The 25,195-nt window shown below is 31.4% G+C and overlaps 1 protein-coding gene across 2 annotated transcripts in view; it reads left to right on the forward strand.

Annotated features, from left to right (window-relative positions):
• Positions 1-839: 839 nt before the first annotated feature.
• LOC145277832 (mitochondrial carnitine/acylcarnitine carrier protein-like) overlaps positions 840-25,195 on the forward strand; it is a 77,522-nt gene continuing 53,166 nt past the window's right edge. Inside the window, exons 1-2 of one of the 2 annotated variants that reach the window (XM_080129747.1) lie at positions 840-1,065; positions 21,194-21,286. In XM_080129747.1, the coding sequence (XP_079985873.1) occupies positions 21,209-21,286 (78 nt within the window). In that variant the 5' untranslated portion in view covers positions 840-1,065; positions 21,194-21,208. Of the gene's footprint in view, positions 1,066-2,736; positions 2,960-21,193; positions 21,287-25,195 lie in introns of those variants that run through there. The other variant, XM_080129746.1, reaches the window with a different exon arrangement.

A 25,195-nucleotide genomic window follows, 5' to 3' on the forward strand; every position in this document is an offset into this window, starting at 1 on the left:
AGAATCAGTGCAGTCTCGATACTTTCACCTTGTCAGTAACAAAGATGGCATTCAAGAATCAGTGCAGTCCCGATATTTTCACATTGCCAGTAACAAAGATGGCAGATGCTGAGCCTATTTGCAAGTAAATGTTGACAAATCTCTTTGGCTGTTCCATGCATGGAAACACTCAAGAATTGTCTGCCAATGTTTGAGTTGATAACAGTCATTTGATGAGTAACTCCCAAAATTGATCTGGTAATGTGTTGTGTTGAGTCATTGCATTCAGAATCGTGTTGAATCATCAGAGGTGTTCGGATTCAAATCAACTGAGTTGTTTTTGATCATGTCATGTTGAACTGTCAGAGGTTTTTGGATTCAAATTGACGGAGGTTTAGGATTGTGTTGGGTCGTGTGAATGAAATTGCTGCATGTGCTGTTCTTCTTAATAAATTTTATATACATAATGTTACAAATATGTGAAAAAAATATATAATTTGAGACAATAATTACTTTTAATATTATAAAAAAAAAAGGGTCGAGAGAGAAAATTGTTTTATCGCGCTTTATATTGTCGTCTGCTCTCAGTGAATTTGTAAACATCCAGAAAAAGAAAAAGAGAGAGAGAGAACATACGAAAATACAGCGAGGGGACGCCTATAAACTGTAAAGAAAGAGAGAGGGGGAGAGAGAAGATATGAAACTAGAGAGAGGGAAAGCTGCAGGCATCCGCCTCGCGTGTTATTGAGCGAGTGACGCGAGAGAGATGCAGGTACATACAGTGAGAGAGGGGGCGCCAAAGAGAGAGAGAAAGGTATACCCTTAGAGAGAGGGAAAGGAGCGGTGCAGGGTGGCGAGACAGTTACGATATAGCAGCCGAGGAGGAGGGTCAGGGAAGCGACATTGTTGGCGATGGTAACGGTGTTTGTGGTGCTGACGACGGCGAAGAAATGAACGATATTTTTGACGACAGAGAAAACAAAAAAAAGGCGATAATGAGGAATGACGATGTATCCAATGGACGAAGGAATGAAATTGTTTCAAAAGAAAGGAATGCGACAGAAATATTTAAAAACCCGGCGCTGAGTGAGTCGATTGTTTATTTTTCTCTCTATATATCTCTCTCTCATATATGAAAACAACTACAAAAACAAAAACACAAAAAGGATATCCTTCCATTTTAGAGTTAAAAGCAGACGACAGGGTGTGAACTGTTTATTTCTTTTGCGCGGAAATTCTCTCTCGAATCTATTTCAAGTTTGTTTGTTCATCCAGTTACACATTCTCTTTTACTTTCGTTACAATATATTTTTATATACGTAAATAAAATTGTGTTAATTTTTCCATTGGCCTCGGTATTGTTACTTGGATGTGTTTTTCCTGTCTTGTGTTTATAAATGTCTTTCGAGAAAATAGATATATCCCTCCCGTACCTAAAAACCCGGGAAAACTAATTTCTTTTAAATAATTTTTTTATATTTTGTGTTACGACTTTTACCCCTAGACATTCCGGGTCGTAACAATAATTATATCAGTTTTTTTTTTTTATTACTTACAGCAAAATATAAAATTTAATGTGAAACCATTGAAAAAAGGTTAAAACTTTAAAAAAAAAAAAAAAAAAGGTAATAAACTCAAGTTGATTCAAGAATATTAATTTGTAACTTTTTCACTATGTAGTGATCCACTACATTCGGCCAGAATAAATGACAGGCAGGAATATTTCCACAGTGATCACCGTTTTGAAATGTCTATGCGTAATTAAAAACGCGTTGGAACATGACGTTGTGATGTGACCACACGCATACGTAAAAGTAAAGGAACTATGTTTACGCTGCCTCGGTGATCAGTCCTGAAGCAGTAGCACTATAAAGGCATTTACTCGCCAAAATCAAAGCAATTTCTCTCCAAATTCTCAAGTGCAGCACATGTTCGAGAAAACTCCATCTTCGTGAGACGTTAAAAACACTCATCATGGTTTTACACAGGTCACAGACGAACCATAATACCCCCCATGGAAATTTACCACATCCAGTGAGAACTCAAACCTCCTTTAAACATTTGTATTCCAAACCACTGTTTTTACAATATGAACACACGCACACACGCGCGCGCGCGCACACACACACACACACACACACACACAGTCACTTATATGGATTATAGACTGTTTTCACTAGAAAATAGCCACATTGACTCCAAGCCATCCTACGGCACACCTATCATAAAAATTAGTACTTTCAAGCCTTGTGCCATACACATGAAATCCGCACACCAATAATCATTCATATAAAACGTTCAAACACAAGTAAACAATTATGTTGGAACACTTACTTCTTTCACGTATATAAATGTTATTTATTTTATATAAACTCAGTGATTCGGTATTTTTTGCCGAGTGCCGTCTTTTCCGGAAGTATTTTTATTTTTTTATTTAAGGATATAAATTGGTAACCTTTTCTATAAATTGATGACTCTGTTTAATTTATCATTAACGGTCCCGAGAATGCATCCTTTAACTAATACTTGCTTTCAAATAGATATAAATAAATAAATTGTAAAATAGTAAAGAAAAGCAAAGAAAAAAAGAAAAAAATAATTACAGCCTTTTCTTTAATAATTACTATCAAAAATATTTTGGTTAAATAATCAGGAAAAAAAAGACTAAATACAATTTTTTTTTAAGGCCAAACCGCTTAAAAAAAAAGGCCAAATTTCACGAATTTGGCCTTAAAAAAGCAATCTAGCCTGGCAAACCCTGGGAAATGACATCAGCCTATAACCGGAAGCACGCACGTGTTTCTGGTGTAAAGTTCAAATACGTGTATTTATTCTAGCTACTTTGTTCACTACGTCCTGAAAATATAATTACGAAAACAACATGACGGAAAAAGAAGTTAGCCCGATAAAAGGTTTTATCGCTGGAGGCGTTGGCGGTATGTGTGTGGTCGTCACAGGTCATCCCCTGGACACAATCAAGGTACAGTACGCTAAAAGAAAAAATGATGCTTGTGCACTTACTGATCCGCACTATTTTTTAAATAGTATTTCATAGTTTAATTAAAGTTTTATGATATGTTTTTTTTTTTTTTTGTTTTTTTTTTATTCAGTTGTACAGAATAGGTACAAAACACCCTCCCCTCCCCGTGTTAAGAATGGCTTTTAAATAATAACGTTATTTCAGCACGGATCAATGTGCACTTGCACTGTATAAGTACCCAATTTGGTAATAATTTATATAACACCCCCATTCACCATAAGAAAATGAGATTCTATATTTTTTAAGGCGATTACTTGGCGGAAACAAAATGTGCCTAAACCTAAACGTAGATTTTATGAACGAAGCTTCTTTCTTAGAACTGCACGTCTGTGGAACTTCCGTTTGCCTGCTTTCCATCTGACTACAATTTGGTGGTCTTTAAGTCCAACATAAACAAATTCTTGAAACGTCCCCTTAAATAATCCAATCTACCAAATTTCCACTACTAACGATCACTATCATATCCCATTGACTACTGTACACTCATTAACCCTTATCCTCGAGGGGCCTTGATAAGTGGTGACTCCTATGTAAAAAAAAAAAAATAATAAATAAGTAAATAAAAATAAAATAGATAACATAAAAATGTTACAATAAATCATAACGTTTTTTTTTTTTTTTTTTTTTTTTTTTTTTTTTTGTAAATATGGAGAATTACTCCACCCTCGAAAATTCCATTTAAAATTACCACTCTTTACAGGTTTTCGGGATCGCTGTAAACGTGATGTGATCAGTTTTTAGCCAGAAATTTGGCTGCTAAGGGGTCAAAGTTCAACGATTTGACCTTTTAGACCAAAATCCTCCGACAATTTTGGGTCTAAACACTTGAAATTTTAGATATAGGTTCCTTGGACATGGATCTAACTTAATAACTTGATTTGAACCCAAAACAAATGTTAAGGGGTCAAAAAAGGGGTCGAAGTTAAAAAATTGACTGCAGTCTCTTCCAAATTACTCAGACAATTTCTGGTCTAAATATTTGAAATTAGGACAAGCTTTTTCATCGGTTTGGGTCGAAAATTTTTAGTTACCAATATATAAATGTATGTATGCTTGCATGTCTGCCTAAAACTTTCAATAGAGGCGACGGATTTTACCAAGATCAGTATCGTTTTAAAGTTCGACCTTTCATACGACAAATATCGAAAAATTGGCTAAAAACATTAATATCTTCACCTTCAACTAGGCACTTTTCTACAGGGGGGGGGGGTCACTTTTTTCGCCGATATTTTTTAAAGTTATCCTCTCCTTTATATTGTCTAGCCTTAATTTTAAAAAATGTCGCTTCCGGTTTGGCAGTGGTCATAACAGCATAGACGTTAGGTTTTACCCCGTTCTTTTCCTCCTTTGCGGTACGAGTTCGAGCCTGCCTTCCTACTACCACTTTTTTTTTTTTTTTTTTGCTCATCCAAACACTTAGGCCATAGTTTAAAATACTGATTTCTCCCTACCCTCTGATTCTACTCGATAGGTGCTCGAAATAAAATGGCGTCTCCATTTCCGGCGATAAACTGTAGAAGTACCATATTTTAATTTTTTTTTTTTTTTTTTTTCACCACACGGGCGACGCCGGGCAATTCGCTGTTTTTTGTTGTTTTTTTCTTATTTTTAAAGAAGTTAAACATCGATTTTTTTTTGGGGGGGGGGTAGCAGTGTCAGAAATTGCGTGAAAATAGTGAATAATTCCACCCCATCTTTCCAAGCTTATAACTCCTCGAAAAATGTAATTCAAGCCCTAATTTATTTTTCAATTAAAGGAGCAAGGACCAAGGTTTTATTAAAAAAAAAAAAAAAATGTGTTTTTTTTTTTTTAAAAAAGGTTTTAAACTTCGGACTTTACAGGTAAATTTCTAAAAAAGCGATTTTTTTTTTTTGTTTTAAATTTGAATATATTATTTATTGACCTTTTCTCTTCAATTTGTGATATATAAAACTTCCCGACATAAATTAATTATTTACTTTTTAATAGACACTTCAAAATGAGAGGCGTGAATTATTCGACCCCCTGTCTTTCCAAGCTTATAACTCCTCGAAAAATGTAATTCAAGCCCTAATTTTTTTTTTTTCAATTAAAGGAGCAAGGACCAAGGTTTCATTAAAAAAAAAAAAAAAAAAGACAAAAAAACAATGCGTTCTTATAAAATAAGGTTTTAAACTTCGGACTTTACAGGTAAATTTCTAAAAAAGGGATTTTTTTTTTTTGTTTTAAATTTGAATATATTATTTATTGACCTTTTCTCTTCAATTTGTGATATATAAAACTCTCCGACATAAATTAATTATTTACTTTTTAAGAGAAAGTTGAAAATGGGTGACACTTGGGGTGGGGGCGTGAATTTAAAAAAAAACGTTTGTCTAAAATATTATATTCGGTTTATTGGAAAGAACATAAAATTTCACATTGACCCTGAAAATATCGTAAAAATAGAATCAATAGAAACATTTTGATAGATTTTTAAAGTTTAAAAATTGAAAAATATTGAGTTCGGAAAATTCATTACTGTTTTTAAAAAAAAAAAAAAAATATATTTCTATTACTTTTAAAACAACTGTAATAGTTTATTTTGGAAGTATAATCCATAAAGAAAATAAATAACCCACTTTTAACAGAGAAATTACGAGATTTTTATATTGTATTCGCAGTTTCGTGTTAGGGGTGTCAAAAATTCCTACAAAAATTCTGATACTGCTAGGGGGGGGGGGGGTTCTTGAATTTTCCAATACATCGGTAAACAAACACTGTTTTTCGAGCTGAATAAACATGTTACATTGAATAAAAACACAAAAAATATATCCAGTTAGGTAGAAAAGTAATTTATCTTGCCTTTGATAACATTTATTTGTTATATATTTGTTTTTTGACAACTTTTTAGAATCTGTGTACAGTAATACAAACCCCGTCTTATTTTTTGTTAAAAAAATGTTCATTTTCCTACAGTATAATAATGTTGTTATTTTTCTTTCTAAAGTTTAATTTTAATTTATTTTAATAAATATTATTGTAAACACTTTTTAATTTGTGTTACGTCATTTCCTTCTGCTCAAATTTCTTTGAACCCCCCCCTCTCCATTTTCTTTTTTTGGCGTGAACGCCGGTGATGGGGTGGGGAGTGGGATTGTCCAGTAATGTGTAGCAAAGTTGACCTTTTCTGGTGTTTTTTTGGGTATTGGAAAACATGATGGCCACCAGTAAATAAATAGTGATTACATTGGATACTGAATGTCTTCATAAAGGGATAACTAATTGTTTGCGCAAAAAATAAATGCGATATTCGTTTTCAGCATACTTGAAAACCTTGAAAAGTCGAAAATTTTAAAGGAAATGCCGAGGGGTCGCTAAACTAAAAATTTACCTTTTTTTTTTTTTTTTTTTTTTTTTTTTTTTTAAACAAAAAAAAAAAAAAATGAGCAGTTAAAAGTTTTCGGGAACTCTGTACTTTTTTGTCTCTCATTTTTTCGTCAGCTAAAATTTTATTCACGTGATTACGGTGTCGCGTCAATAACCATTCATTCAAAGTATCGCTTATGGATTTAGCTGAATACGATATAAAAATCACTTTATTGGTACTCATGCACTTGGGTTACCGGGCTGGCAGGTGTCTTGTAACTATTCTGTACTTTAACCTAACAATTTAATAAACAAAAAGATATTGTAAAACTTGAAGGACTGTTTGAATACAATACATTGATTTAATTTGAAGTGTTGTGCAATTAAAAAAATATTCAGTTGCGCTTGTACTTTATTTCTTCAATTTTGAACTTTTAAAAAAGTGGTATTTTAATCAGATTATTATTTGGTTTGTCTTATTTGAATTGTAGTCAGCAAATGAACAACCTTTCTTTCTCACAGAAGAGATGTAGCGAGTTGTCTTTGCTTTATCGTTATTTTCATGGCAAGTGCTCGGCTCGACTAGATGTATCAGAATTTTGGGAAAGGTTCTTGCAAAACTAATTGTGTTTGCGGCTTTAGAAGTCCAATAAAAAGTTCTTTATCGTCCAAAAGTCTTGGACGGCTCCCTGAAAAAGTTCAATGAAAATTCGGCGGCAAATTTAGGAGAGATTTTCCATAGTTGTCTACAGGCCGACGATTGATTCAAAAAGAGGGCGAATCTGTTTTTCCAGAATTCTGCTTATATTAAATGTTTGTTGATTGGCCAAGGAGCTTCATCCTAGCCAATCAAAATAGGGCTTTCAGAAAGAAGTGGTCGACATAATTAGTTTGAACGAAGGGAGGTAACTACTTTTTTTTATACTGAATAAAATATGAAAAACTCATAAATTCTTTTAAAAGTTGGTTGTTTATTTTCTTTATGGAATATACTTCTAAAATAAACTATTAAAGTGGTTTTAAAAAATAATAAATATTTTTTAAGAAAGTGTTTACAAAGTGCCGGCGCGCCTTCATGCAGCCATTTTTTTTTTTTATTTTTACGTAATGAAATCAATGCAATTTTACGAGTTAATTTTTTTTCAATTTGTAAACTTTAAAAATCTATCAATTTTTCTATTGGTTCAATTTTTACGATATTTTCAGGGTCAATGTGAAAGTTTATGCTCTTTCCAATAAACCAATTATAATATTTTAGACAAACGTTTTTTTTTTTTGTTTTTGTTTTTTTAATTCACCCCCCCCCCATTTTGAAATGCCTATTAAAATTTTAATAATTAATTTATGTACCAATACATATCACAAATTGAAGATAAAAGATGAATAAATAATATATTCAAATTTAAAACAACAAAGAATAGTTTTTTTTTGTTTTTTTTTTTATATTTATTTGTAAAGTCAAAAGTTTAAAACCTTTTTTTAAAAACGTTTTTTTTTTATGAATCCTTATCTTATATTGCACAGAAAGTTTTGTTTTATTACGAAAATTATTTCTATTTCAATCAATGTGTTTTTTTTTTTGTTTTTTTCTTTAGATATTAAAAATAAAATTCACTCCATAAAGTGGTATTTAAATAGATTAAATAAAAAAACTGTTGTATTTCTTTGAGAAAAAGGGGGGGGGGATTCAACTTTTTATTAAGGCAAAAAATGTGACTTAGTTTTCAAGTATAGAGGCACAAATTTCTTTATGCACAAGACTAGACAGCTAACGCAAACATGTACTTTTTACTTCCTTCTGTCCACTCGTTCAAAACTTAAAAAAAAAAAAAAAAAAAAAAAAACTGCTTCCAGTTTTGATAAAAACGTAAAATGTTTGCGTCATGTCGGGATTTTCAAATAGGCGTTTAAAAAAATTCTTTTGGGGGGAAGGGGGGTATCCATATTTACATTTTAAGACCCATTTATTTTTTTAAAAATAAATGCATTTTAAAATGTAAATATGGATAAATTCTGAACAATGAAGAATGGAACTAAACATTCAATAGTATTTTTTATAGGTAAGTGATTTTTTTTGGAATTTATATATATTTTTTTATAATCGACGCAACTTAAATTTCGTTTATTTTTTTCAAATCTTTTTAAAGAAAACCGATTTAAAAAAAAAATAATATTGCATAATTTGCTATTAAAACTGTTATTTTTTTAAATTTTGGCCTTGAAATTAATTGAAAAAAAAAAATTAGGGTTGGATTTACATTTTTCACAAAAAGATAGTTGAATTATTAGTTCTTATGACGTCATGTTTTAATGGCCGCTTCAATTTTCACCTAGTGCTCGACTAGGTTTATCAAAATTTTGGGGGAATTTTTGACACCCCTAACAGAAAACTGTGAATAAAATATAAAAAACTCGTAATTTCTCTTTTTAAGTGAGTTGTTTATTTTCTGTATGAAATATACTTCCAAAATAAACTATTAAAGTTGTTTAAAAAAAATAATAGAAATATTTTTAGGCTTGTATTACTGTACACATAGATTCGAAAAAGTTGTCAAAAAACAAATATATAACAAATAAATGTTATCAAAGGCAAGATAAGTTACTTTTCTACCAAACTGGATATATTTTTCGTGTTTTTATTCAATGTAACATATTTATTCAGCTCGAAAAACATAGTGTTTACCGATGTATTGGAAAATTCAAGATGGCGTCTGATTCTCTCTTTAACACAGTAAGTTTGGGAAAAGGTGTTATAAATAAAAAAACTATACAAAATACTATTAAAAACCCGCCGAATATATGTCAACCTATGTCACGGTAACATATATTGAGCGAGTTTTTAACAGTGTTTTATCTGGGTTTGTATTTATAACACCTTTTCCCAAACTTACCGTGTTAAAGAGAGAATCAGACGCCATCTTGAATTTTACAATACATCGGTAAACACTATGTTTTTCGAGCTGAATAAACATGTTACATTGAATAAAAACACGAAAAATATATCCAGTTTGGTAGAAAAGTAACTTATTTTGCTTTTGATAACATTTATTTGTTATATATTTGTTTTTTTACAACTTTTTCGAATCTATGTGTACAGTAATACAAACCCATATTTTTATTTTTTAAAAAACAGTGTTTACAAAGTGCTTGTACCCGTTCAACCAGGCATTTTTTAACGTATGAAATCAATTGAATTTTATGAGTGAAATTTTTTTAATTTTAAAAATCTATCAATTTTTCTATTGGTTCAATTTTTACGATATTTTCAGGGTCAATGTGAAATTTTATGCTTTTTCCAATAAACCAAATATAATATTTTAGATAAACGTTTTTTTTTAAGTCGCCTCCCCCTATTTTGAAATGTCTATTAAAATTTAAATAATTAATTTACAGATATTGTTTCCTATCTGCCGGTTTGCTCGCTTGAAATTAAAACTATTTAGTTCCCTCCCACTGCAAGAACTGTGACACTATGGTTGGAAAGTGGGATTACTTGTATCGGATCCTGTAGCAAAAGAGAAAGATTGGCAAACGTTTCAAGTGACACCGGTTGTTTGACCTTGACATTGCCGATGGTTGTTTGTAAACCTGTCAAATAGCAGACATGGTCGAATGTTCGCAAGCAAAATTTAAAAAAAAATATATTTACAAAACTTTTTCTTTAATATTAAATATTTACAAAACTTAAGGATAAAAAAAACAGAACTTTTTTTCTATTTACGCAAAACTTTTTAATGTAAGCAATAAAACGAACGTATTTAAACAAAATATATGTAAATGGGTATCTTTCTCAGTGCGTTCTTTTTATATATTTACAGAACTTTTTAATAAAACTAATAATTATAATAATATAAATAAATGGTAAATTTTTACAAAATGCCCCAGCATATTATAAACACTCCAACCTCCCTATGTTAAGAACAGCTTTCGGAATAAACACCCCCAACCTCAACAAAAGCCGTTCTTAACATGGGGTGGTTGAGGGTGTTTATACTACGCTGGAGAAGGTCATAAAATAATACCAAATAAATAAACCAACTTTATAACTGAGAATTTCAGATGATGTCAATTAAAAAAAATACATAATTTAAAAAAAATTTAAATAAAATTATTATAACCAAACTTTTTAATGGCAGAAACAAATCTAAAATAACTGACTTGTTCAGATTTTTGCGACCAAGATTAATTTTTGTGTGTGTGTTGTTTTGTTTTTATCTTTGTGCGTTTTTAATACAATATTATATTTATTTAAAGTGTGATGTATGTAGGTGGTCAGTGAAGGAGAAATCCTTCTAGACTGAGGCAATTTTTATGCATAAAATCACAAGTATAAGCAAAATAATCGAGATTTTAAAAAATATATTTTATTCACATATCTTTTATAACTCTCACTTTTATAAAGATGAAGTGTAGTATCACAAGATACAAATCTTTATAATTTTTATTTAAAAAAAAAAAACAAAAAAAAAACGCTATTTGCTTACTTCTCCATAAAGACAAATTAAGTACAAGTAAGTTTAGCGTCCGAAATTTTCAGTTTCTAATGTTTTGTAATTAATATAGTTCATTTTTAAAATTTTTATTATAATCTATATAATTATAAAACTCAAATGACCTTGTAGCGATGTATGTAACCCACTTTCTGGTTTATGACATCCGGTTGCGCATGCGCGCATAACTTGCACACTGAAATATTAATGTTATTATTTCAAAATTATTATTTAACATGGGAAGAGTGGGATTTAAAGTAACTTAAACGTAATACAGAAATGAACGATATATCAAAATTTGAATTTAAACATAATAAGTATTATGGTATCTGTTCAGTGCACATTTACCTATAAGTATGACCAACCACTTATAATTCAGTAACTGTAAATTTTTTTTCAAAAATAATCAATTATAATAAACAGAACGACTCATAGAAATCTGTCTATATTCTTTTTTCATTTTAATATACTTTCATAGAAATGTTTCTGTTATGTCAAAAAAAAAAACTATTTTCTTTGCGTCACAAGTGTCACACTCGTACATGAATTCCATAGCTAATACAACATACTGACCCAACGGGTCACGGGTAGTCTAGTTATTATTATAATTATTAGTTTTATTTAAAAGTTCTGTAAATATATAAAAAGAACGCACTGAGAAATATACCCATTTACATATATTTTGTTTAAATACGTTCGTTTTATTACTTACATTAAAAAGTTTTTTTGTTTTTTTTAATCCTTAAGTTTTGTAAATATTTAATATTAAAGAAAATGTTTTGTAAATATATATTTTTTCTTTTAAATCTTTAAAAGTTTTGTAAATATATTTTTAAAAATAAATGATATTTCTATTTTTTAAACAACTTTAATAGTTTATTTTGGAAGTATATTTCATAAAGAAAATAAACAACACACTTTTAAAAGAGAAATTACGAGTTTTTTATATTTTATTTGCAGTTTTCTGTTAGGGGCGTCAAAAATTCCAATACACCTAGTGAACGCCTTAAAAAACGTCACTGCATAGAAATGTTGTTTTAAAGCGTCGATGATGTAAACACGATTTTTTTCTCGCATTTTCATTATTTTTGTACGTTGTAAAATTTTTAAAAAAATATTAAGTTTTTGAAGCTTCTTCTTTTCAAATGGTAAAAAAATTAGGATGATAATATTAAATTACAATTACATCATGTTCTAGGTACAGGCAAAATGAATGCTGACGCTCAAAATGTATAAACATTTTGACCCCTCCCTTTACTTAAAAATTCACCAAAAATCAGGAAATTAACCAATTTTAATAAAATTTTCAGTATTTATCAAAATAATGCTCACGGAATATAATGAACTAATTATTTTTAATAAATATCGTGGCTACCGAGAGTAAAGAAGGCCGATGCACATGACTACGTGACGTCATTATCAGATTCAGTTGTAGGTATATGGTCTAGGCTATCAGCAGCAGTTTCCTCTAGTTTTCAGTTTCCTCTAGTTTTCAGTTTCCTCTAGTTTTCAGTTTCCTCTAGTTTTCAGTTTCCTCTAGTTTTCAGTTTCCTCTAGTTTTCAGTTTCCTCTAGTTTTCAGTTTCCTCTAGTTTTCAGTTTCCTCTAGTTTTCAGTTTCCTCTAGTTTTCAGTTTCCTCTAGTTTTCAGTTTCCTAACATGGTGTATTCTTGCGTTGTTCCAAATTACAGGGGAAATTATCCAAAAGGCCCCAAAGTACATACATTTTCTTTTCCGAAATTTTCTCAATTTGGATACATACCATTAGAAGGGAAAATTTTTATTCCAACCAAATATAGTAAAGTAAGTAATGTTATTTGTTAATAATTAAACGTGTATTTAATTAGAACTGTATTCAAGTACTTTCATAACGTTTGATAACATTGTTAATATAAATTAAATAAACAATACTATTTATTGCTAATACAGCAAATATTATGTTGATATTTTTAACTGTTTATTTTCTTATAAGGCTAAAAAGTCTATCAGGAAGGTTGAAAATTTAATTTAATTTTGTTTTAGTTTTGAAAATTATAAACACATAATTTTTACATGAGAATAATTGTCAAAATGTCTTTTTAGTAATGAATAAAACCTTTCATTGAGTATTTCCAAATTTTTTTGAAGTTCTATATTTTTTCTAAAGTCAGTTTGAAAATTATTCACCACACGGCTATTAATGGAATTAGCAGTGACTGAGCATTATATATTAAAATTGATTGTTTCTTTTTAAAATAATAAACAAATAATTTTAACATGAGAATAATTGTCAAAAATATTGTTTTTTAAATTTATTTACTTGCCTCCTCACGAGGGCACAGTTAGACACAAGGTCGGTTTTTAATGTGGGAAAATCTAGCTCCCCAAAAAGGGGCATTCTGGATAGGAACAAAAATAAAATAAAAATTGTGTCAGTCATGAAGGATTTCTCCTCCACTGACCGAGGACAGAACAAATGAAATGTAGCATCAGAACAGATACTACACTGTGATTATTATTGTAAATGTTTGTTTACTGTCTTTTCTTATATTTTAACAATAGTTTATAGTTTACATTATGGTATGAATGTTTTCTTTAATTATGTTTTTAGGTATGTGAACATCATTTTCGGCCTGAGGATGTAATAAAGGAGAAGTTAAGATTCGATGATAAAACATTGTGAAATAAACACACAAGATGAGAACATTAGTCAGAATCATACAAATTATCAATCCTCACCTCTAAAGTTCCAAAAAATAACATTCAACCTATGTGATTTTTCTCTAAATTAAATTAAAAAATATTTCTGCACTAGTAACTTTTATTGTTTGTTTGTATTTAAATTATTTGTTTTATTTCAATTTTTTGTATTTTATTGTTTGTTTTCATTCTAAAAATTATCGTTTGCTTTCACTTTTAAAATTATTCATCGTTGGTGTTTAATATGTTATTTAATTCTTTGTTTCCTAAATTCATAATTCACTTTTATCAGTATTAAATTGTATATTGCTTTAAAATTACTTAATTTTACATAGATAATATTTATATTTTATATTGAATAAAGTTCAGTTTTAGTATTAATCGAACTGTGTTCCTTTTTCTTTTTAAAAATGTTTTATTGCTCTTTTTCAAATGGCCCTCATATAGTACTGACAGTCTGATAAATCTTACCTACATTGCCTGCTAGCATTTTTTAGTTAACAGGCCTTCTTACTCTCGGTGGCTGTGCTTATATCCAATATGTTACTAAGGTTGGTAGAGAAATGGTTGGTTCATTCTACCACTCAGAAAGTATCTAACTCCATATGCATCTCCACATCTGAGGAGGTGCCATTAAGAGCACTCTCTCTTGTCTTGACAAAATACAAAATCAACTTGTAGTGTGTGTATGGGGGAGGGGATCTCTTAATACAATCCCTTTCTCATAGGAGAGATGTTGCTAATCTCTGTCTCCTCTCTATCATTATTTCCACTGAACTCCAATCTGTTTCCTCCTTGTAAAACATTCACAAGAACACTCTTTGCTATCACAAAGTGGGTTTCCTTTCTCCTTCCAAATGCCTACAGTCTGATAGAATTTCCATAGACAGAGCTTCTTTGCAAGGCTTTCTCACCTGTGGTACACATTACCAAGAGTGTCATAAATTGTACTGTCTAAAATATGACTCTTCTTTTTTAACTTCTACGTTCTCAATGTTTTGAAGTAGTAATACACACGGATGAAAAAACGCTTTGGATAATCACAGATTTCAAGGTAGTTCTAGCCATATTTTTCAAACAAAAGCACTTCAAAATACTACTGTTTTGTTCGGAAATGAATATACTTTCAAATGAATTAATAAATATGAATGTACATTACATATTTTAAGAGTTTTAAGCAAATAAAGTGATAAAAATGTGAACGTCATAAAATGGCGTTTTTGGTAAGGTTTTGTAATGACCCTCCCTGTTTTCTAAAGGCCCGTACCATGATTGTATGAAGAATTTCGTCATGAAATTTAGGAAACAATCAGAAGAGGTGTTAATCTTAATGCCGTCAAGTGTCCGAAATATTTTTGATCATTTCTTTTTTGTTGTGTTAAAAATAAGACTTTAATATGACGAGTATCAAACATTTTGAAAAAAAATTTCATCGGACACCCACTAGTAAGTAAATCATTCTTTTTACTATCTTTATCAATTAAAAGTATTCTATGTTGAGCAGAACCGCAGTAATTGATAATAATTTAAAAGGACCTACCCGAAAAAAAATGTTTCTATTTTTCGAGTTTGGTCAAATTAATTTAGTATTAGGAGCAGCAGGAGCAGCACCTGTAGTATGAATCATAGCACAGTATAAACATGCGTTCTTTAATTTTTATTCACAAACAAATTAAGAAAAACATGAAGATATGAATATAAATGTTCTGATATGTTTAATTAGAGCTATTTTGTTATCAGAATAACATTAGTTTAGAACTATATGGTTTTCAGAATGTACAATAACAATCCCAACCAATTCGGCATTATGAATCCATTTCTCAATTATTTCTCACATTTCTGGTCAAATTTAAAAGCATGGTTCAAAAAACAAAATAAACTTTTGTAGCTTGCATGCACTTGTATTCATTTCATTAGTTTTGAACAGTGAATTAAAACAATGTTTTACTGCGAACAGCCACAAATGTTTTTTCCAAATCAAAAGATGTATGAAAATCTTGTTTGTATTACTATACACAAAGATTTGAAAAAGTTGTCAAAAAATAAATATATAACAAATAAATGTTATCAAAGGCAAGATAAGTTACTTTTCTACCTAACTGGATATGTTTTTAGTGTTTATATTTTTGATGTAACATGTTTATTCAGCTCGAAAAACAGTCTTTTACCGATGTATTCAAAAATTTATAATGGCGGCCGACTCACTCTTTGAGGGGTTAAGTTTGGAAAATAAGTTATAAATAAAAAACTAGACAAAATACTGTTAGAAACTCTCTCAATATATGTTACCGTGACATAGGCGGATATATATTTGGCAGGTTTTTAACAGTATTTTGACTAGTTTTTTATTTTTAACTCATTTTCCTAAACTTACTGTGTGAGAGAGATAGTCGGCCGCCATTTTTAACTTTCCAATACATTGGTAAGCACTGTATGTTTTTCGAGCTGAATATACATGTTACATCAAATAAAAACACTAAAAACATATCCAGTTAGGTAGAAAAGTAACTTATCTTGCCTTTGATAACATTTCTTTGTTAAATATTTGCTTTTTGACAACTTTTTCGAATCTGTGTACAGTAATACAAACCCCGTTATTTTTTTTTCTACTTATTAAACGAAAAATATTTGTACAACCTGCTTCAGCGTAGTATAAACGGCCTATGGAATAAACACCTTCAACCTCAAAAATAGAAATCAACAAATTTATGGAATTTTCTTCGAAATTTCGTAGCTCAGTTTCTTATTAAATTAAACTAAATATAGCATTTGCTGACTTGTCGAATACGCACACACACACATATGTGTGTAACTTTCTGTAAGATGTTTATTTGAAATTAAATTTTTGTGACCCCCCCCCCCATATTGTTTTTGTTGTTTTTGTTTCTGTCAAGTCTTCAGTATGTTCACACATGATTTTCCTTAGCCCTGCAATTAATTCAAAGTCCGAATTGCATAGAAACCCTCTTAAAACCACACATAATCATCTTAAAAAAAAAAAATAAAACAAAAAGCATAGTGATTTATCTCCCATAAAAAAAACCAGTTAAGTGCCCTAAAATGCTAGAATGACTTGTAATGGGGAATTATTTTACATTAAATTCTAAAATAATTTGTTTACCTTTCATTAAAGTTTTTCATGATATTTCATACATAATTGCCTAAAAAAGGTAGAATCACATTTTGGAGGAGTGGTCAGCAGGGGTTGGGTGGGGTTAAACAGAAGGTGTTAATCTACAATAATACCAAAGAAATATTGCAATATATTCATTTTTAAATGTTCCTGTTTAGATTCAAGTTTTTTGTACATAAAACACATTACAATTCAACTTTGTTCTCCAACTTCTTTTCTGTTTATGGATACATGGCATTTTTAAGGAATTGCAGCATTTTTATGCACATTTACTGCAGATAATTTGGAAACCATGAAATTTTGGATATTTTCAGTCGCATATATATATATATATATATATATATATTCCTTATACAAAAATACTTATATGGTAAATTTCATTGCTTAATCTTGTGTTTTAACAAAGATATGACATTTTTACTGAAAAAGTAGTGTAAAAAATGTGACAAAAGTCATATGGTCTTACAGAGGAGAAAATATCCAAATGTTTGAGGCACAAAAATAGTCATAACTTCCTTAATTTTAATCAGATTTTTAAAATTTAAAAAGATTCTTTCTTAGCTCATCAAGCTCTTTCTATGTATACCAATATTGAAATATTTTAAGCTATTTCAATTTTTTCATGTGTATTGCTATTTGAAGGATCGCAAATTTGGGAAAATTGAACTGCCACTTTAGTTTGCTGTATGAACATCAAACCAACAACAACTCGTGTTTCTAAAATTCTTTATGTACCCTCAACAATATAATTTTCTCTTGTTAAAATTTCTTCTGATTGTGTAGGTTTTATTTACCTACACAATCAGAAGAAATTTTATCTTGAATTATTCATCAGAAACTTCTGTTGAATTATTTGAACTTAATTGTTAAATTTCCATTTGTTAATTTATGAACTCATTACTCTATTTCAATCAACAATTATGGAAACTTTATACTACCAGGCTAAGCTGCCATTTTAGTCCTACTATTTTGGCAATCAGTCATCTTATGTCTTCAAAAGGAATCCAGGTAAGTGTTTGTTATTATTTTACATTTTTTTCTGATGTGCCAGACCCTATCAAATTATGTGAGGTCTTCTTTCACAAGAGACTGCTTCCTTGTCAATTACGATTTTGTTGTCTTCAAAGCCAAATTATATAAATTCGTGTCATAAACCATCTCCTGATTGAATGTAGTTCATATACGTCATTAATTTTACAGGAATGTGAGTTCACTGCTTTTCTATTTCTTTTTTTATATAAGAAAAAGTTTTTTATTTATTATTTCACTAGAGTTTTTCTTTTTTTTTTTCTTTTCCAATTTTTTTTTCTTTTCCAATCTTTTTTTTCTTTTCCAATTTTTTTTTTCTTTTCCAATTTTTTTTTTCTTTTCCAATTTTTTTTTTCTTTTCCAATTTTTTTTTTTTCTTTTCCAATTTTTTTTTTTCTTTTCCAATTTTTTTTTTCTTTTCCATATTTTTTTTTTCTTTTCCAATCTTTTTTTTCTTTTCCAATTTTTTTTTTTCTTTTCCAATTTTTTTTTTTCTTTTCCAATTTTTTTTTTTCTTTTCCAATTTTTTTTTTTCTTTTCCAATTTTTTTTTTTTCTTTTCCAATTTTTTTTTTTCTTTTCCAATTTTTTTTTTTCTTTTCCAATTTTTTTTTTTCTTTTCCAATTTTTTTTTTTCTTTTCCAATTTTTTTTTTTTCTTTTCCAATTTTTTTTTTTCTTTTCCAATTTTTTTTTTTTTCTTTTCCAATTTTTTTTTTTTTCTTTTCCAATTTTTTTTTTTTTCTTTTCCATTTTTTTTTTTTTCTTTTCCAATTTTTTTTTTTTTTCTTTTCCAATTTTTTTTTTTTTTTCTTTTCCAATTTTTTTTTTTCTTTTCCAATTTTTTTTTTTCTTTTCCAATTTTTTTTTTTTCTTTTCCAATTTTTTTTTTTTCTTTTCCAATTTTTTTTTTTTCTTTTCCAATTTTTTTTTTTTCTTTTCCAATTTTTTTTTTTTCTTTTCCAATTTTTTTTTTTCTTTTCCAATTTTTTTTTTTTCTTTTCCAATTTTTTTTTTTCTTTTCCAATTTTTTTTTTTTCTTTTCCAATTTTTTTTTTTTCTTTTCCAATTTTTTTTTTTTCTTTTCCAATTTTTTTTTTTTCTTTTCCAATTTTTTTTTTTTCTTTTCCAATTTTTTTTTTTTCTTTTCCAATTTTTTTTTTTTCTTTTCCAATTTTTTTTTTTTCTTTTCCAATTTTTTTTTTTTCTTTTCCAATTTTTTTTTTTTCTTTTCCAATTTTTTTTTTTTCTTTTCCAATTTTTTTTTTTTCTTTTCCAATTTTTTTTTTTTCTTTTCCAATTTTTTTTTTTTCTTTTCCAATTTTTTTTTTTTCTTTTCCAATTTTTTTTTTTTCTTTTCCAATTTTTTTTTTTTCTTTTCCAATTTTTTTTTTTTCTTTTCCAATTTTTTTTTTTTCTTTTCCAATTTTTTTTTTTTCTTTTCCAATTTTTTTTTTTTCTTTTCCAATTTTTTTTTTTCTTTTCCAATTTTTTTTTTTTCTTTTCCAATTTTTTTTTTTTCTTTTCCAATTTTTTTTTTTTCTTTTCCAATTTTTTTTTTTTCTTTTCCAATTTTTTTTTTTTCTTTTCCAATTTTTTTTTTTTCTTTTCCAATTTTTTTTTTTTCTTTTCCAATTTTTTTTTTTTCTTTTCCAATTTTTTTTTTTTCTTTTCCAATTTTTTTTTTTTCTTTTATGATGGCAGTTAGATGACTTTTGTTTTCTATGCACAATGTCCTGTCTCCTTCTCCCCACATGTGCATTTGGTGTCTTTCTAATTTTTGACTTTCTTGTTTACCAAGACTTTTTTTTTTTTCAAATCATTTTTAATGTGTTATATACTACATATCACTTGCACATCATCCAGTTGTTTTTATTTGTGTTTTTCGCTATCGTATCCACACGCACACAGTTATGGCTTCTCAAGTTCAAAAATTTATCTCAAGTTTAGCTTTATTTTATTTTTTCCATTGATTACTCACGTCTCTGATGGTAGCACTTCCATGGTATTCTGTTTCATTAACCTTTGTTCTTGAGTGGCTCTTATAACAAATCCTATTTTTTGTGAATCAAGAACTCGGATTTGAACTCATTTAGCATGCAAAAACAAGGAAATTGTGAAAGTTGCTTCAATTTCAACTTTTAATTTATTTTGATAAAATTTAACCTTTTCTCTTGTAGGATTAGGTTCTGTTTTTTAGTATTTTCAGTGAACATTTATTTTTTATATGAAAAATATATTTAAAAAATTGATGCACATGCATCTCCATGCATATAAAGATAGCTCATCTTAAAGAAAAAGGCACATATCAATATGGTGGACTTAGGATTTAAATTTTCTTTGACAACAAAATCCCAGTTGAAATCTTTAGGTAATATTACAGAAATTCAATTTAAAAATACTAAAAAAGATGTTTGAGATATCTAATTCAACACAAATATCCTCAGCAAACTCAGTTTTATTTTTTAAATTAGACTGGTATATTTGATATAAAAAAAAAAAAAAAATAATTTGTTGCAATTGTATAATCCCTGCCCCTGTTTCTCTTAATCCATTCTACTTGTGTAATCTAAAAAAGAAAAAAAGAAATTGGCAGCACTTCCACGACATTTGCATGGCTTCTCAAATTCAATGTGTTCTCTTTGCTGCCAAATACTTGACTCCTACTTCACAATTCGTCCTTTTTAATGCAGCTAATCCATTCATAAGTAAATTAATGCATTTATATTTTTAAACAACAAAATGTTTTGGTACTCCTAGATGATAATGAGCACTGACACAAATCAGAAATTCTTTGAAAGATATATTCATCCTCATATTCAGTTTAACATCTGTTTTACATGCTTGCAAAAGTCAAGTTCTGAAAGCTATCCAAGCTTTCAGAACTTGACTTTTCAGAACTTTCAAACTAACTCTGACTAGGTCTTTATTTGTTCCTCTTTCTCTCAAATTCACCCATATCACTTCCTCCCATGTTTTCCTCGGTCCTCTCCTACCAAACTACTCTGTAACTTGTTCCCCATTTACTCACTCTCTTGTTCTGCACACACCTCTCTATTCATATTAAATTTTCCTCTGCGGTAAGTGTGCAAAAATTTCTCGCAAAATATCTGTTCAATTTTCTAAGAAAGGTACCAAAAGTCTTCCTCACATCCATCAGAATTGCCCATCCTCATCTTTTGGAAATTTTGTGAAAATATGCATCTTTGAGCTGTCTTTCCTTTTTAAAAAATGTATTATTGTGAAAGACAAAAGTAATTGCTAGTTTTACAGAAAAAGAAAATATCTAAAACTTTCAGTTTTCCTATATCCTCTGCATTCTTTAGTTTTACCAATTTTTATAGCATCTCAATAACACTCCTGATTAATGCTCAAACAATTTTGATTGCAACTCTTAATGAACTAATAAGTAGACATAATAGATCCACTTGATTTTGAACACTGCTTGCCCCTTTCCATGTCAGATGTCCCAGTATTTTTTCTTCTTTCTTTTAACCAGTGTTATTTTTATCAATCAGGTACGATTACAGACTATGCCAAAAACGTCTCCAGGAATAGCACCATTGTATAAAGGAACTTGGGACTGTGCTGTAAAGACTATTCAAAAAGAGGTAAACTTTTTTTTATTACCATTCAAACATGGTAATGTTTGAATATATGGTTAAGTGTTAATTTTACTCATTTAGAACTGCTTTAAAGCTTCACCGCTCACTCAGTTTGCGATCAAATTTCAAACAATTTTTCCAGTTCATATTTACCTTGTCAGTTATATTTTGAAATAAAAATTTTCAATTTTTGTTCATTAAAACAAAAGTTATAAAATTACTGGTGTTCAAAAGTTGTCAGAATTAGTAAGAAATGTGAGAGATGGTTTCTTCTGATTGGCTGTTGGTTACCATAGCAACTTTTTCATCATCGACACCTTCATAAATCATAGCGGGAATGTCGCTCACATGCCATCTTATTTTGGGATATATTGAGAGAGATACTCCTTGCCATGCTAGGGCTGATAATATTTTGCTTACAATGTAATTCTGTTTCTGCCTTTTTTGTCTCTTTCTGTTTATTTACTTAATTACATCTTTTATTTGATTTTTTTTTTTCTTTTTTTTTTTTTTTTTTTTAGTCGATTTAAGTTGATGATGATATTGAACACAAAAAAAAATTATTTCAAAGCAAAGCTTCGAAACATCCTGGATTATATAGAAAAATGCGAGCATGAAAAGTAATATGGTAAAGAAAAGTAAAAGGACTAGAAAAAAGACAAGATATTCTAGTAAAATATATAAATTTATAACTTAAAATAATGCTCGCATTTTTCTATGTAATATTATATTATTTATTTCTGCTCGGAATTAAAGATTTTGCTAGAATATTTTTCTCAGATGATAATCATGTTAATTGAAAAATATACTAGCAGAATCATCTGACAAATTGATAGAATTAAAGAGTTTATAATTAAAACCTCCACCGAAAATATAACATTCTTTGTATATGGGTATTCCTATAAAAAAAACCCAGCAGTTTTCAACACTAACCTGTTGGATTTTTTCTTTGTCCATTTTCTACATTTAATTATTTGTAAAATAGTGTGAAATCATTGTCTACTGCAAAAGCATGAGTCTTGTAAACAAACATTTTGTTCAAAAAACAGAAAAAAAATCCAGCTGTTTTCAATGTTGACCTGTTGGATTTTGTCTTCAGGCTGCCATTGGAAATTGAACATTGGAACATACAACACGAGGTCACTGTTAGAATCACCAAATTAGAGGATGAACTACAGAAGATCAAATATGATGTTATAGGAGTGTGTGAAACCAGATGCAAGGGTGAAGACAATGGGGTCGGTTTTGTGGTCAACAAGAATATTGCAGGAAACATCGCAAACTTCAATGGTGTTTACAGTGGCACAGCTCACGATCAGGATCAACAAGGGATACTTCATTGTCATCCAGTTTACCTTCCAACAACAGGCCATACTGATCTGATGAAGAGGTGGAGGTGGTCTATGAAGATGTCGATAAACTTCTTTTCACCAACAAAGCCAGTCACATCATCCTTATTTTTTTTTGCCAAGGTTGGAATAGGAAATACAGTTGAATACAGTATTGGTCCATATGGTTATGGAACAAGGAACAGCAGAAGTTACACCCTTGTTAACTTTGCAGAACACCCCCAGTTAAAGATCATTAACATGTTCGGGTCAAGATCAAAGTGTAGTATCTGTTCTCTGATACATACACAGCGATAGGCAGTGTTGTTCTGGCGACACATTCTCGTGCCCGGCGAGCTTGTTGGGTAGCGTTCTGTCCGCACCCCCACTTGGTCTGTCTTTCTCTGCTCTCCCCCCTCACGGGGGGATCCGAGCTGATAATTTACGACCTTCCCGCGAGGGAGGGTCGGAAACACTTTCTCTCTTCCCTCCACTAACTTCCCACTCCCTCTCTCAGTTCTATCTCCCCTCTTGCCGCCTTTGGCGCCACTTCTTTTTGGCGCCAAAGTCGGCTCCCACTTTGGACGCCGACTCCACATCACTCATTTTGGTGAATTATACAGGGAAGAGAGAGCTTTTTTCAAAAATGGACACCCCCAGCCCGGGGACCACCAATACCGATACCCCCAGCCAGGGGGCTACCACAAGAAAAACTGCTCCCCAAGAGGACGACTCCCCAACAGGGGAAGCAAAAAGCAACGGGGCATACCGCCCGGACACTAAACCAAAGGACGCCCCTCAGAAAGGAGAAAACTCACCAGCAGCTCCCCAAGAGGGCGACTCCCCACAAAGGGGAGGAAAAACAATGTTGGACGGGGCATCCCGTTCCGACAACAAAAATCAAGAGGCAGTAGCCCCAAAGGACGATAAGGGAGACAGTGCTCCCCAAGAGGGCGACTCCCCACAAAGGGGAGAAAAAACAATGTTGGACAGGGCATCCCGCTCTGACAACAAAAATCAAGAGGCAGTAGCCCCAAAGGACGATAAGAGAGACAGTGCTCCCCAGGAGGGCTACTACCCCAAAAGGGGAGCAAATCAAGAAAACGAGGGGGCATACAGCCTAAACCTCCCCAAAACAAAAGGGGCAAAAGCTCCCAAGGACAATAAAGAGGACAATGCTCCCCAGGAGGCCGACTCCCCAAAAAGGGAAGTATTTCCTGGAAGAAGTATAGAGCAGGGAGAGTCGGTCCCAAAGGAAAGCGGAAAGGAAAATGCCCCTCAAAATAGCAACCCTTCCGCCAAGGAACAGCAAAAACAGTCCAACCTCACCAAAGATCCAACACCAACAAGAGGGTCGGCATGGGGGAAGACTGTAGAGAAGCAACTGTCCCCTCAAGAGTATAGAGACTTGTACTTGACCAAGTACAGACAATACATAGAGGGGGCAGAAATTAAACCAGTGCCAGGCGCTTGGGAGGCAATCGAAGACAGAGTGCTCTCCCTCATCATCTCGGATATGCCGGAAAACTGCCTCCTAGGGATGAAAAAGGAAGACATGGCAGGGCTCCTACACAAGCTAAACATCCCGGTATTATACCTGTACCAGAGGAGCTACGCCATGTGGGACATCCTCCTACCCACCAAGGAAGATGCGGAGAGACTCTCCCTACAGGAAATTAAGTATGGGAGAACAAAACTAAAGCCCGAATACCAGGGCAGGACAAGGACCCGGGTGCAGGTATTCAATGTACCTATGCAAATATCAGCAGAAATCCTGGGATCCTTCTTCACACAGTTCGGCGAGGTGGAAAAAATAACCCCAGTGCGGTCGAAAACCGGCATGCACTTGGGCAGCTACACTGTGGCCATGAGGCTAAAGAAAGAAGGCTTCCAGGCGATACCAGCACAGCTGACATTTAAGGAGGCAACTATGACAGTAGTAGTGGAGGGGCGTCGTCCGCACTGCTGGTTCTGCCAAAAACAGGGTCATATGGCCAAGAGCTGCCCTCAAAGGTCAACTCCTACTCAAGTGACACTAAAGGCGGTCCCAACCTCTGAGACAGCACCAGTGTCCAAACAGGCTGTCACAACTCCTGCAACCAGAGCACCAACCCCAGCACCGAGGAAACCCAAAACTGTGCAGGAGGCCAAAGGGGAGGAATGGATCACGGTAATGAGGCGGAAACGGAAGCCCACAATCCCATCTGCCACCGTCCCACAACCAACCGAACAACCGAGGCAGCAACAACAACAGCAGCCTCCACAACAGCCGCAGCAACAGCCATGGCAGCAGACACAGCAGCAGCAGCTAAACCAGCCGTTGAACCAGCCGCAGCAACATCAGCTGCCGCGGCCAATTCCACAACCAATGCCACGAAAACAGCAGCAACAACAAAAACAGCAGCAGCAGCAACAGCCAGAACAGCAGCAACAAAAACGGCTGCAGCAACCAGAAAAGCAACAGCATCAACCGGAGAAACAACAATTAGAGGAGCAGCAACAACCAACGGTCCCCACACCAATTGAGACGGGGATCAAGCGAAGAAAACACTGCTCCTCTGAGGATGAATCTGCTAGTGAGAGGGAG

Source organism: Euprymna scolopes, chromosome 6 (assembly GCF_053919585.1).
Source record: "Euprymna scolopes isolate OS-2025 chromosome 6, ASM5391958v1, whole genome shotgun sequence".
Taxonomy (NCBI): Eukaryota; Metazoa; Mollusca; class Cephalopoda; order Sepiida; family Sepiolidae; genus Euprymna; species Euprymna scolopes.